The sequence below is a fragment of the Amphiprion ocellaris genome, chromosome 20, assembly GCF_022539595.1.
Source record: "Amphiprion ocellaris isolate individual 3 ecotype Okinawa chromosome 20, ASM2253959v1, whole genome shotgun sequence".
NCBI lineage: Eukaryota > Metazoa > Chordata > Actinopteri > Pomacentridae > Amphiprion > Amphiprion ocellaris.
The window spans coordinates 11,026,979-11,039,809 of NC_072785.1; the positions used below are offsets into that span (position 1 = coordinate 11,026,979).

The 12,831-nt window shown below is 43.0% G+C and overlaps 1 protein-coding gene across 4 annotated transcripts in view; it reads left to right on the plus strand.

The window, feature by feature from the left end:
- cdin1 (CDAN1 interacting nuclease 1) overlaps window positions 1-12,560 on the plus strand; it is a 53,683-nt gene extending 41,123 nt beyond the window's left edge. For all 4 annotated transcript variants that reach the window (XM_023277370.3, XM_023277369.3, XM_023277371.3 and 1 more), the window contains one exon: window positions 11,049-12,560. In XM_023277370.3, the coding sequence (XP_023133138.2) occupies window positions 11,049-11,217 (169 nt within the window). In that variant the 3' untranslated portion in view covers window positions 11,218-12,560. The remainder of the gene's footprint in view (window positions 1-11,048) is intronic.
- The last annotated feature ends 271 nt before the right edge of the window (window positions 12,561-12,831 follow it).

Below are 12,831 nucleotides of genomic sequence, written 5' to 3' on the forward strand. Positions count from 1 at the left end.
GTAATTACCAGTTCTTCAAGCCTCTCAGTAAACTGTCATGCCCAGACACGACTGCTTTGAAATAGATTACTCATTAGGGGGACCTGCCCTGTTTTCCAATGGGGGCTCGCTGGGTTGGCATAAAGACGAAAAAAATCTGGTGCTTGAACAAATAGTTGCCAAGAGCAATTTCCTATTACAACTTCCCTGTGACGGCTTTTCTCTTTCTTTCTTTCTGTCTTTTTTTTTTCCTCAGATAGTTTTCTAGCCGTCACTTGAGGTAAGGATCAGAAGTAGAGTTAGAGGTCCATCACAGATCTTGCTGATAGCAGTTGGTTTGTCTTCGTGTCCCAGTTTGACTCTTAGAATGAAAATGTGCCTTGGGATTTCACCATTCAGAATATTGCCTTGGTTTTAACTTTTTTTTTCTTTGTTGATGATATTTTGTTCATTTTTTTGTTTCTCGACTTTGTACAACATCGCTCTGAATGCCCAGAGACTAGAACTGCATTGAAAGTGTCAGCGTTACGGCTTGATGTGGGGCATTTCAAGGCCTCTGTACATAAGATCAAGGCAGTGTTGATGTGAAGTTCTTGTTCAAATATTGATGCTAACTTTGCTCGACTCTCGTGTTTGCAAGCTGTGGAATCTCTGTTTTAAACATTAGCTTGTGCTTCACAGTTCCTGAAACGTGCTCTGTGTCCCCTGCAAGAATTAAATTGATAGTGAATGCAAATAGATGAATTTAAAGAAACGGTTAGAGGACAAAAGCAGAGGATGTAATGCAGGTAACACCTTTGCTTTGCGATAAGGTATTACAAAGGAGAGACCAAATCAAACAATGTTAGCTATCACACACGCAATGCACAGAAAGGTGTTGGCCTGTTTAGTCACACTCGAAATAATATTTAGATTTCACCACAGCTTTGTAAACGCTCCAAGTGTTCGCTGGGCCAATTCTTCTCTGGTGCCTTTTTCTTTTTTCTTTTTTCCAAAAGCACGTCATTACCCATTTACCATAGCGAGAAAAAGAACAGAATTTGAAGACCAGGGAAAAACCTCTCGCATACATACACAGATGGAAAGCACACACATTCATACACACACAGAGCTTCACAAAAGGTGCTGCTTTTGTTTTATCTCCCTTATAGCACCTGCTTCAGGCAATCTGCTCCCACTCGTCTCAAATGAATTTTGTCACGGCCTTTCAGATTCTCAGCCGGCAATGCGCTAATGAAAGGAGATAGTACAATTTGAAGTGACCAGGTAGCAGCCAGCAGTGCACAGCTGAGAGCAAGGGTTGGGGACACACCCCTCCTTGAAACAAAAGACAAGTCAAGCGTCCACTGATATACCCATTACCCTTTTCATTAATACCCTGCAGACCTCGGTGTGTGAGCGCGTGCATCTTTGTGCGCTTGTGCGTGCGTTTATCTGTTTGTGTTGGTTGAACACTTATCGAATTGTTTATGACAGGCCTAATTGGGCTAATTGAAGACATTAAGATTACCTGTCAGCTGTGTGTATCCAGAGTCCCTTTCTGTCTGACAACTTCTGACAAGTGAGGGACCCCGTAGCATCCGTCATGATGGAGCATTCCCAGGCCATAATAGGGACAATAGGGGCCAGTCTAATTTGATGTGGACAGCCTTAGCTGTGGGTATCAGCCATCCTCTGTGTGTGTGTGTGTGTGTGTGTGTGTGTGTGTGTGTGTGTGTGTGTGTGTGTGTGTGTGTGTGTGTGTGTGTGTGTGTGTGTGTGTGTGTGTGTGTGTGTGTGTGTGTGTTAAGTATAAGTGAGAGTTGGCCAGGCTAATGGAGTCCCCTTTGGCAATGTGACAAAGCGATGAGGCAGTCTGAGGGGAAGAGTGAAAAGGGTTTTCAAGTGTTTAAGGACATGAGAGGGAAGGTGCTCGGGGTGACGGCCTTCACAGACTGAGTGACAAGAGAGGAGCACCGACATCTGTGTGTCTGCGTGGACGATCACCAATACCGCTTAATCAGGGATACCCATACTTTTTGACATGGGGAAAGACCAAAATAAAGCCTGAATTTCCACTTTTTGTATGTATGTTCTGCTACAACAGTTACATAACACCTCTGTTTGGAAATCATCCATGCATGGTATGTATTGTGTTCATATTTTGACTTAAGTTGTTCTTAAATTTAACAGTTTTATTGATTAGTTCGTTTTGAGAACACCAGAAGTTTTTTTTCTTTTAATTGAGCAAAGCACAGTCCTATCGTCTTAGGCTTAAGGAATGTGCCTGTGCATATCTGCATCAGCTCCCTCCCTCCTTTTTTCCTCCACATTCGCCTCTCCTGTGTGGGCATTGTGTGGGGCTTTGCAGTGTCATCGCTATGACAGATCAACGCTGTCAGCCCAGGAGATCCTTCTGTTTGTTTGTTCTGCTCCAAAAGGGGTTAAACTGTCAAGTTGACAACTCATGAGACCCTTAGACTCTGCCCTGCTGCCTCTCTCGTCTCCCTCTCCGTGGCTCTCTCCCTCCCATCCACCTTCATCCCCAAACGAGTGAAAATCAATACCAGATTGCCTGAGAACCACTGTTTGGTGTGGGCCTGACCCCTAGATGTCCCCCACTCTGCTTCTTTCATTACATGTAGCCTAGTATTTAACTTCCATCCTGATCCCTCGCCTAATTAGTTTCGATAAGCTCTGAGCCTCTCTCTCCCTCCTTCCTCCTCTATCTCTATATCTCTCTCTCCTTCTCTGTTACACGTGCATTAGCACACGAACACCACAAACACATGGACGTTTTTGCTTTCTTGTCCTTTGAACGGACACTCTGGGCTGGGAGTAATAATAAGACAAATCCCAGTGCACATCTATGAAGCCCTCAGCTATTCTTGAGCTAGGATTATTGTTTTGTTTGCTTAGCAGATTTTTAAAAACTACAATGAAATTAGATTTGCACCCCAGATCGTGAGTGAAAACACTGGGGATATCCTGTGTTGTCCAAAATCAATGGTGCTCTGTGGTGGGCCTGTTAGCATGACTACCTACTTACTTCTGTGGGTTTTTCATGAGGCCTTCTTGTTGGCACACGTCTCTGTTTAGTTGTTCGGTCACACACAAAGTAGCCATTGAAGATCCTTGTTGACTCTTTCAATTTCTCAATACTAAACCCAATCTAACTAACTGGGTGACAGAATTACAGATAAGCAATAGGTTCCAAGGGTTTTTCTGCAGGAGGTCTTTGACTGTGTGTGTTTGTGTGTATTTACGTACCACCCAGATGTCCAGGTGCCGCCACTGCGCCGGCTGGCCCGTCGAACACTGACAAGCCCCAACGACATGTCGGCCCCCCTGCCTTGCTCCCCCCAGGGGCTAAAATTACCCTCAGGAATGTAAACAAACTGCCGAGTAAGCACACGGATTTCTGTGGCCCTTCGCCGGCGTCCATCTCCAGAACCTGCCCCCCAAAGTGGGACAGTTCCATTTTGGACACAGAGGCCAAGGTTGATGGTGGGGATACCTTAACCTGGAACTGACTGGTTTGACGCAGTAGTTCTCTCTTCAGCAGTAATACAGCGTGTCCGGTGATGATAATCATATTGCCGGACTGCAAATGTGGCGTGTAACAGCTGAAGAAGAAATCTACTTTTCCCTCCCTTTTTTTATTCCTCATATCTCCTTTCCCCATTTCATTTTAGCAGACAGATAGGCATTCACACCAATTCATTAGGTATGAGGGGTAGCTGAAAGCGCTGGAGTCTGGGTGAAGAAGTTCACTGGGCCGGGTGCTGACATGTTGATTTAGTGGTGGTAACACGACTGCACTTCCAAAGGTGCTGACTTGGACGAAAGCCAGACCTCTTTTTCTCTCAGGGAGACATTAGAGACCACACTCTAATTTTGGGGCAGGGTTGTTCTCATGGATGCAGAGGCCAGGAGACCTACACAACAAACATTCACACCTGCCTTTCCATGACTTTTGATTGGGCCCTCACTGAAGTGGTCGCAGAATTTACGATGCAAGACTTATTCCTAAACCTTGATGGAGAGATGGAGTCGGTACGCCCTTTTCAGAATGAGTGGCTTAGAGAATTTGTAAAAAATGTCATCTAAAATTAAACATTGCTGTAGCAACTTTATCCATCATGAATTTGTTGAAACTAGGAAAGAAAATTGGTGTTTCCAGAATATTTTTTTAAAACGCAGCAGTGACTTTCATGGTTTTGTATACATCCATCATTAAATGTGTTTCATTTGTAAAGTAACTGCAGCGTTATGGGCGACTTGGTTGTGTGAGAGAGTTGGTGGTGCGTGTGGATATTTATATGTTTATTTCCATAACATATGTGGAAGAGAAACTGCCAAGTACAAAGCGCGCATCCTATGACCTCACATATAAACATGATATCCACACATATACACACGTAACACCGTTCCTCTGCTGGATGCATCACATTTGCAGGCGCCCGGTCAGGCTGACGCTGCCCCAGGAAGGGCAGATAGGGTTACAGTACAAACTGTTGTTGATTAGGGCCGTGCCTGTAGTGGGAGATCATCCTAAATTGAAGACACATTAGCCGCCAGGGTTAAGGGCAGGGATTAGGACCAGGGCTGTGTAGGGTGAGGGAGCAGCGGCAGACACAAAATGGCCGTCCCTGTGCTTGCCTTTGACTGCGTTTCCCCAGAGACAGGTGGCAATTATCGGCCAGGGCTGCTGGGAGTTCGCAATAACAGGTTAAAGGAGCATGTATCCCCCTGACGATGTGGTCCTCTCTGTCTGCACAGCGTCCCAGCCCCCAGCCTTCTCGCCCGCCACCACGGGGAGCTTCCTGTCTCCAAGCAGAACTCGCAGACACGGGGATTCATCAAAGGCCACAGGGACTCTCTGGACAGATCTCCAAATTAGCGCTGTGGTCAATGTTTGGCTTTAGAAACTTACAAGCCTCTTCTGAAAACAGTGAAAGCCTCAGAGATTTCTTTTTCTTATCTTTGCATCCCCTGTGATACATAATTAGGCTCCTCCTAATTCTGAGCTGTACCTATATTTATAATGTATTTACACACATCCAGATTCAGACACAAATACTGCCTGCTCATGCAGTGCTTTCATTGGAGAGGCCATTTGGAGCCATCACCATAATAGAATCTAATAATATCCGCATCAAGTGTTAATGAATACCCACTCAGAGTGTCATAACTGAAGAGATCAAGCCATTTTCATGATGCAGAGGGTCATTATAGAGAATGGGGAGTCGATATCTGAGAAAAGATCAGGTGAGCTCTGGCTGTCTCAGTGTTAACCCTTATACAGCCAGCGAATTGCTGAGACAGACTATTCTTATTATTACATTCATGTTATAAAGGCCGGTGAAAGTGATGCTGTTTGTATAAGAGTAAAAACACACAGACTGTTTTTGTCTGAAGAATAAGTTATTCCACAATTCTATCCCTAACTTTAACAAAGATTGTTCTGGTGTCATCACAGAGCTGTCGTCGGTCGGTCGGTTTGTTGTATGCGTTGTCCTCTGTGCTGTTTGGACCGACTTCTGAACATTAAACAGACAAAACCCAAAGCCAGACCACACCTTGTTTGGTTTCGCTCCACATCCAAAGCAGACCGGGGTGCGTCAAAGCGCGTTGGACCGTGACGCCGTAGATCTGAGAGTGGACCAGTACACATTACACACACAGCGCACACTTGTCCCGTAGATATGTGTTGCTAATGTGGTAGGCGACATGCTCAGTTAAGGGACTTAACGAGTTCCAAACGCTGATTAGGGCTCCTCCCTTCAGCTGGAGGATGTTTGGGAAGCATGGCATTGTACAAACGGTTCCTAACCAGGACCAAATGGTGTCATGAAGCAGGATTTCTGCATCTTACTGTTGCATTATTGAATGGGGAAACAAAGTTGATGCTTATTAGCTTGTGCACTTAATCATGTGTTAGTCAGTTATCAATCAGCTGTCAGATTGTGTGTGTGTGTGTGTAAGGTGATAAGATTTAGGTTAATGTGAGAAGGTGGCTGAGGTGATAGGAGGCTCTGGGGGGTCTGAGGTCAGAGAACGTGATATTTGATCAAATCCGTAATGGGAGGTGAAAACTCCCATAGTACAGTGCTGTCAGGGGAAATTAAGAGCATTAGAAGTTAAATGTTGTTTATAATATCATAAGAATCAACTATTTCTACTGTAGAAAAGGTCAGATAACCAAAATGGAAAGCTTAGTTTAATTGGTAATTTTAAAACATTAACTATAGTTAGTTTTAATCACCTTACTGTGGTTTTAAAAAATGTGAATTTCCTTTAAATACCACAAAATTAACATTGAACACTTAAACTTTAACAACATTATAGAGCTTTGCAATATATTGTTTTAACACCATACTGCATATGGATTTGATGTGAAACATCAGTAATTAATTCTAGTTACTAAATGTATGACTGTTGTAATTCGTGGAAATGGCATCAATTATTTATTTTGTCATCAAATTGACATTATTTTTAATTCCTCAATTTTGACATGTTCCAGTGTCATCTCTCAAAATTTGTCTTTAGATTTGATTTTGTACGTAGATCCTTTTTAAAATCTAAATTAGCAATTAACCAACAGAGCTTTCATCTTTTACATGCAAATATTGAAGGTGATGTATCTTTCAATAAAACACAGTAGTGTTGCAAGCTAAAGGTGGCTCAGGTTGGGTCCCAACTAATTTTGTTGCTGGTCAAAGAGCTGAGGGCATCTTCTGCTCCAAAGGTGAAAGTGGTTTCTGAGGTTACCAGCTGAAGCACTGGAATCCTCTCGTCTTTCTTCTGGTATCGATGCTTTGCATTAATGTATGCGAATTAGCTCCTGCTGCGACATCCAGTTCACAACACACCAAGTCGACGTGACCTCCCACACCTCTCGTAGTCACACATTACACCTCCACACCTCTATGTTAAACACTACACTGCACAAACATGCATATACACATAACAACGGTGACAGAGATAAATCACATCTTGGCCTCTGTTCCATGTTATTTACGATGCTTGTGCAGGTTTGGGTGATAATAATATACATTTGTGTGCTACTGTTGCCGTGTTTTTATAGTTTTCTCACCTGAGTTGGATTGAACTTTTTCCTGACAGGAGAAGGTGCTCTATTCTTAGCTCTGGTCATGTTTATAACTTGTCTGTGGGAGGTTAGCTCCTCCATTCAACTCCTGTTATTTATAGACAGTAGGATGTATAGTTTGTAGCGAGGGACTATTTACCTCCCAGTTCGAGGACACCCCTCTGGGTGGAGGGAGGCTTTAAATATCCTGTTTATGCAGCTTCACTTATCAGGGGTGTCTTCATCATCAGGCTGGCTGATTTGCTACAAACAGCTACTGCAAGGCCATTAAAATACACGAGCGGCATGTACGGAGGCCATATCACCTGGCATGCAGGCCGTGGGTCACTGCAACGCTCTTAAACTCCACACATACAAACACATCACATAACCATTATCTGACCCTGTAAATAAACTCCTATAGGTGGCTCCCTATAGAAGAGACTGACCTCTAAACAACAGGCCATTTGTCACTAATACACACATTTTCTCTCTGCCTTCTGCTGTGTACACAGTTCCTCTGTTTCCAACACACAGACTTTAATTCATCTGCTCCGATCACTCTCAATGCTGTCTGGCGTAAAAAGAAGTTGAGCAGGTTCCATCATTTTGCATTTCACAGAGCAGAGAGAAAGACTGACTAAAGCTAATGTTTGGCAGTGCTTTAGTGGCCCTACCTTGTGACCTGATGTATGGATGCTGAAAACAAAGAGGGCTTTGTGGAGAGACCTCAGAGACACAGAGTTCACCCTCAGGTAGAGGCATGCACTGTCTAAATCATTGCTGGGGCGTTTGTTTAAAATGGTTCTGTGCGCTATGTAAAATGAAGTCAGGGTGTTTTAAAGTCGAGCGTAAATTCGTCTTGATTTTATTGATAATTCATCATGTCGTGTAATGTATTTCGGCAGAAGTTCTCAACACCCAGTTTTCGTGAAGCTTTTTCTCACCAAACGTGGCAGATCAAATTAACCTTGATCTGTGTGTTGAGTTGAAATGTTAAACTCTATTTTTTTTTTTTTTTTTTTTTTTTTGGGGAGGGTGTGCTGTCTGACCTTCAGCAACCTCCTCCGAATATGAGAATGGCAGAAATAAGGCAAATTTGCACATTCTTTTAAGGTTACAGTTGGTATTTTATTGTACTTTTATTACCTCTTGCAGTTCATATTTTTGTACCGCGGCTCTGTGTAAGTAATGCATTTATGGGTTGCGCGTTTAAGATGCAGAAATTTCATGAGGCTTGGCTACATGGCAGGGTGTTTGTGCACAGGCAGACACTAATAACACTCCCTCTTCTCCATTCAAGGCTTTTTGTTCCTGAGTGCCTTGCTCTCATTAAGCTGCTGTAGTAAGCTGCTTGGCACCTGCTTTAAATGCGACCACCAGCCGCTCATTAACACTAACGAAAGCGTGGCTGGCAGCCGCGATCCACGCCCAGGCTCGTCAAGTGGCCCTCGTGCTGAAATTAGCTACATTTCACAAACAATTTCACCAACTCGTTACATAGTTAGGTGTTTATTGGAAGATGGCTGACTCTGACTTCGAGGTGGTGTGTGTAATAAGCACATGCCAGGTTAAAATGAGCCAGCCCACATAATAAACCATAATTTGCCTACAAATTTAAACTGAACTTCCATTCGCTTCCTCAGGCACTGCAAGACACAAACTTCAGAGGGATTGTATATACAATAGTAGCATATAAAGCATCATACTTTCTATTTATAATTGCTTTCTACAGTGTCTGGATGCTGTTTGGAACTTTTTCTCAAGAATCTCATGCTGTAGCCATCAGGCTTACTCTTGGCCCCCTGACCGTTCCCTTCCCCCACAGTGTTATTGTTTCTATTCCCAGTCTCAGATTTTTACCTCAAGGTCCCTGTAGTATTGACTTGTATTAATCCTGAGTAGGATTCAAAGTCCATTTATTTTCTTTACGGTATGGAAAGGCCTTGGTGACATGGCTCCCCAGTGTTTATAATTTTGCTTGTTTCAATTTGTACTCAGCCTCCCCTGACAGACCTGGGACATGATGTATTGTGCACCGCTGCCTTATCTGTTGATGTACAGTTTTAACCTTTTCAGAAGGTTGCCTCTCTCCACTCTGTGCAGACTGGTCTCCCTTTTTTTTCCCTTCCCCTTCTTCAGCCTCACCTCCCTATCCAGAGCGCAAGAAATACATACAGCACGGCGGCTGAATAAAAAGAAGAGCATAACCCCTTTTCCGAAGTCATCTAATGTAAATGTTTAGGTTTTGTTTCCATAACATTTCCATATTAAGAGTTGGCGGCCATGTGCAGCAGTGGACCATGGAAATGATGAGAGTTTTGGGGGCTTGAGCTTTGTGCAGCGCTGAGAGGCTGAGCTATGTGTGTGACATTGTGGTGAACTTGCGGTGTGCATCTGCAGGCTTTCTCCAGGGCTGTTAGCTTTGGCCTGTTTGCTCATAGATACAGCACCGTAAATCACACACTGTAAAATGTAGAATGCAGGGATGGGGTACAGAAGCATGTACTGCTGCGAGGGCCTCTTGGAGGGGGTGTGTTCGTCCGTCTGTGTGTGTGTCTGTGTGTGTGCGCGAATATGTATATAGCCACATATTTTCTTGTACATGTGTCTGTCTCCATACAAGTACTGTATGTCGAACATGCACCGCCTCAAGGCCCAGTCAGCACAGCACAGTACAAGTACAGCTGGAAATGCCACAACAGCTGAGTTCTGCACTCGTATTTATAATTTATGTGGTCACAATACCTTGTCAGAGTTGTAAGGTCAAATGTCCACGTGTAATAATCTCATAAATTATAATCACACAGAATACTAAGGATTCCCATAATCATTATTAAAATAGAACCACGTGTCTGACGCAAAATTTTAATACGAAATGACTGATCACGGGTTCAAGGTTTTATGTACTTTACCTTGAAACTGAACTTCTACTGCTCTCCATGGTCCTCTGGCTAGCTTCCTGTCTGGGTCTCCAGAGGCAGCACAACACTGTTAACTGTCTGACGAGAGAGTATCTGGTACCGGAGCACTGTCAGCCTCCTTGAATCTGCTCCTGCATATGGGGGCTGAAGTGCTCTCCATTCAGAGTTCAACTGTGACATGTCTTTATGCATGGCAGCTAATGTTCAAAGAATAGGCATGATCTATATGAGGCAGAGAGGGGCCACTCGTGGCTCTTTGGGGTTTAATAAATAGCTCGAAAGATGATTTATTTCCTTTGTGAAGAGGAGGAGTGAAATGATGTCGGACAAGAACTCCTCCATTTTAACAGTTTCCGCACCTTTTAGCAGAACTTCACGTATACAGTAGCCACTACAGCTGCAAAATGACAAGGACAGAACAAAATACGTGAAAACATTTTAGATTTAAACAGGCAGAATTTGACTTCCCAGTCGCTTGGCAAGTCATTATTCATAGCCATTAGGAACTGCAGTGCTCGCCAACTAAGGCAAAGTTGCTTTTACTTTCAAAGTGAATGTGAATGAAACAGCTGGACACTGTTGGACTGGCTAACATTAACCACCAGATGCTTTGTGCTGAACTCTGTGTGCTCTGCTATGTGCCAAAGGCTTCTGATGACAGGATCTGGGGGCCTTGTTGTAGCGCTTTGTTATTTCATGGATTATTGTTATTTCACTGCCATTGTAATGTGATCGAGTGTGTATCACTCTGTCAGAGATCTTTATCTTCCTGGCGGTGTTTTTGTTTGATTCAGCACAAGTTTCCTGGATGGTGATCAAAGGAAAAATACCTAAGCCTCCTGATCTCTCATAGGTCTATCTCGATAGCATCCCATCTTTCTATCTCTTTACTAACTTATTCCTGTTTTTTGTTCTGCCTTATATAGCCAAAGCCAACACTGTAAGAATTTTTTTATAATATGAATATGAAAGAAAGTGCATAACTCATTGTTAGTTACTTTAGAACTCTTGGAGATGACCGCAGTGATGTACTAACAAAAGGCCGATTTTGTTTCTTTTGTTTTGTGCCGCAGGTTTGGTCCAGGCCTTGTGATCTACTGGTATGGTTTCATAGGAGAGCTGGACAGCCAGAGAGACAGAGGAATCCTACTCAAAGACTGTTTCCCTACAGACATTGTCACCCTGTGCCATGCCACCCAGCAGCACCGACTGCCAGAAAACCACAATAAGGACAACGAGTGAGAAAATATCAGAAGCGGAGCAATTAAAAAAACGAGAAAAAAAAGTAAAGATGGGAGAATGAATGGAAGGAAAGAGGTAAGACAACAAGGAAGGTAGGAACACTGAACTATGCAGGGGTGGATACCTAGATCCGGAAGCAATTTGGCTTTCCTGCAGTGTGAGACTACTGGCAACAACAACAACAAAAAATTCTGCCCTGAACTCCACCTGACCTTCTTTCTCTGTCCGTCTCTCCCTTTCTTCCTCTCATTCACTGCCCCAAAGCGACCACATGTAAATACACACCAGTGTTCTGTATATCTGGCAGCACAGGGTCATATTCATACCTGTGTGTGAACACATCGTCTCGCAGGCTTTTCTGGTTCTGCCCAACACCTGGCCCTTGGATGGCCTCTCGCAGTGGACGGCCACGGTGCGAGCCAGGGCCAAAGCAGGACATAAGGCCCTTCCTTATCTCAGCCAAGCCCTGGCCTTTGTCACTCCTTCCTCCTCCGTTCTGTAGCCAGATAAAGAGAGGTGCATTCTGGGGGCTGGGTGGACGCCTGTCTCTCACCTGCGTCACTCAGTGCCCTCTCTGTCACTCTGCAGAGGGGTAAACAGGATCATTTCTGATTAAGGCTGGCCTCACAGTGACCTTTTTCACGTTATAAAATCTGTTTTTTTGAACAGTGTTAAGCAAATGTTCAGGCTGCAACTACATTTTATTACATTGTATGACTTTTTTCAGAGTGCATTGTTTTAATTAACTATAACTGAACAGCTATGAAAGAATTAACTCTAAATTATTGCCTTTTCGATGACTAGTTTTCATTCTGTGGAGTATATAGTTTTAAAAAACACTCTTTTTTACATTTGTACTCACTGTTTGGGTTTCATTTCAACTTAGTATCATTATTGATTGAGCTGTCAGCTTTTTGTGATTAAATAATTTATCATTTAGTCAGTAAAATCTCAGAAAGTCCTAAGCAGTGACCATAAGACTTTCCCTAAAGCCCCAACATCTTAAAGTTGTTAGTTATGTACGGCCTACAGCACAACACTCAACAATTTTTGTTTACAATAATGAAAAGCAGAGAAAAGCAAATTGTCGCATTTGTGAGGCTAGACTTTTTTTGACAAGTCTGTTAAACCATTAGTTAAGTATCAAAATTAAATGGATATGAAATAGGCTGTATTTGCTGCAGAGGAATTCTTGGATCAGATAAAACTCTAATTTGAAAACTCAAATCAACTTTTGTTTCATCAGTCCCACATTTGAACTGTGATAATTTCAAAAGAAATGTTCTGTTGTATTGTGCCATTTTGAATATATTTATTATTAATAAATAAGCTTTGAGAAACTGTTTTGGTCTTGAGATAAATATTGACATCTTAACGTTTGTATACTTATTATATACTTATTATATACTTCTTTGACTATGCACGTGCCTGCTGGTACATAGAAACACCTGATTACCATGAAAAGGTGTGTGACTATGTAGTAGTTGTCTGTTGCACATCTTTATAACCCCGGTGCATTTTATGAGCAGACACTAATGGAAGAAACACAGCCGGGCTAGGGGAACCAGAAGTGAACATAAAGTTGAGTGATGCTTTTAGAGGCAGATATGCACT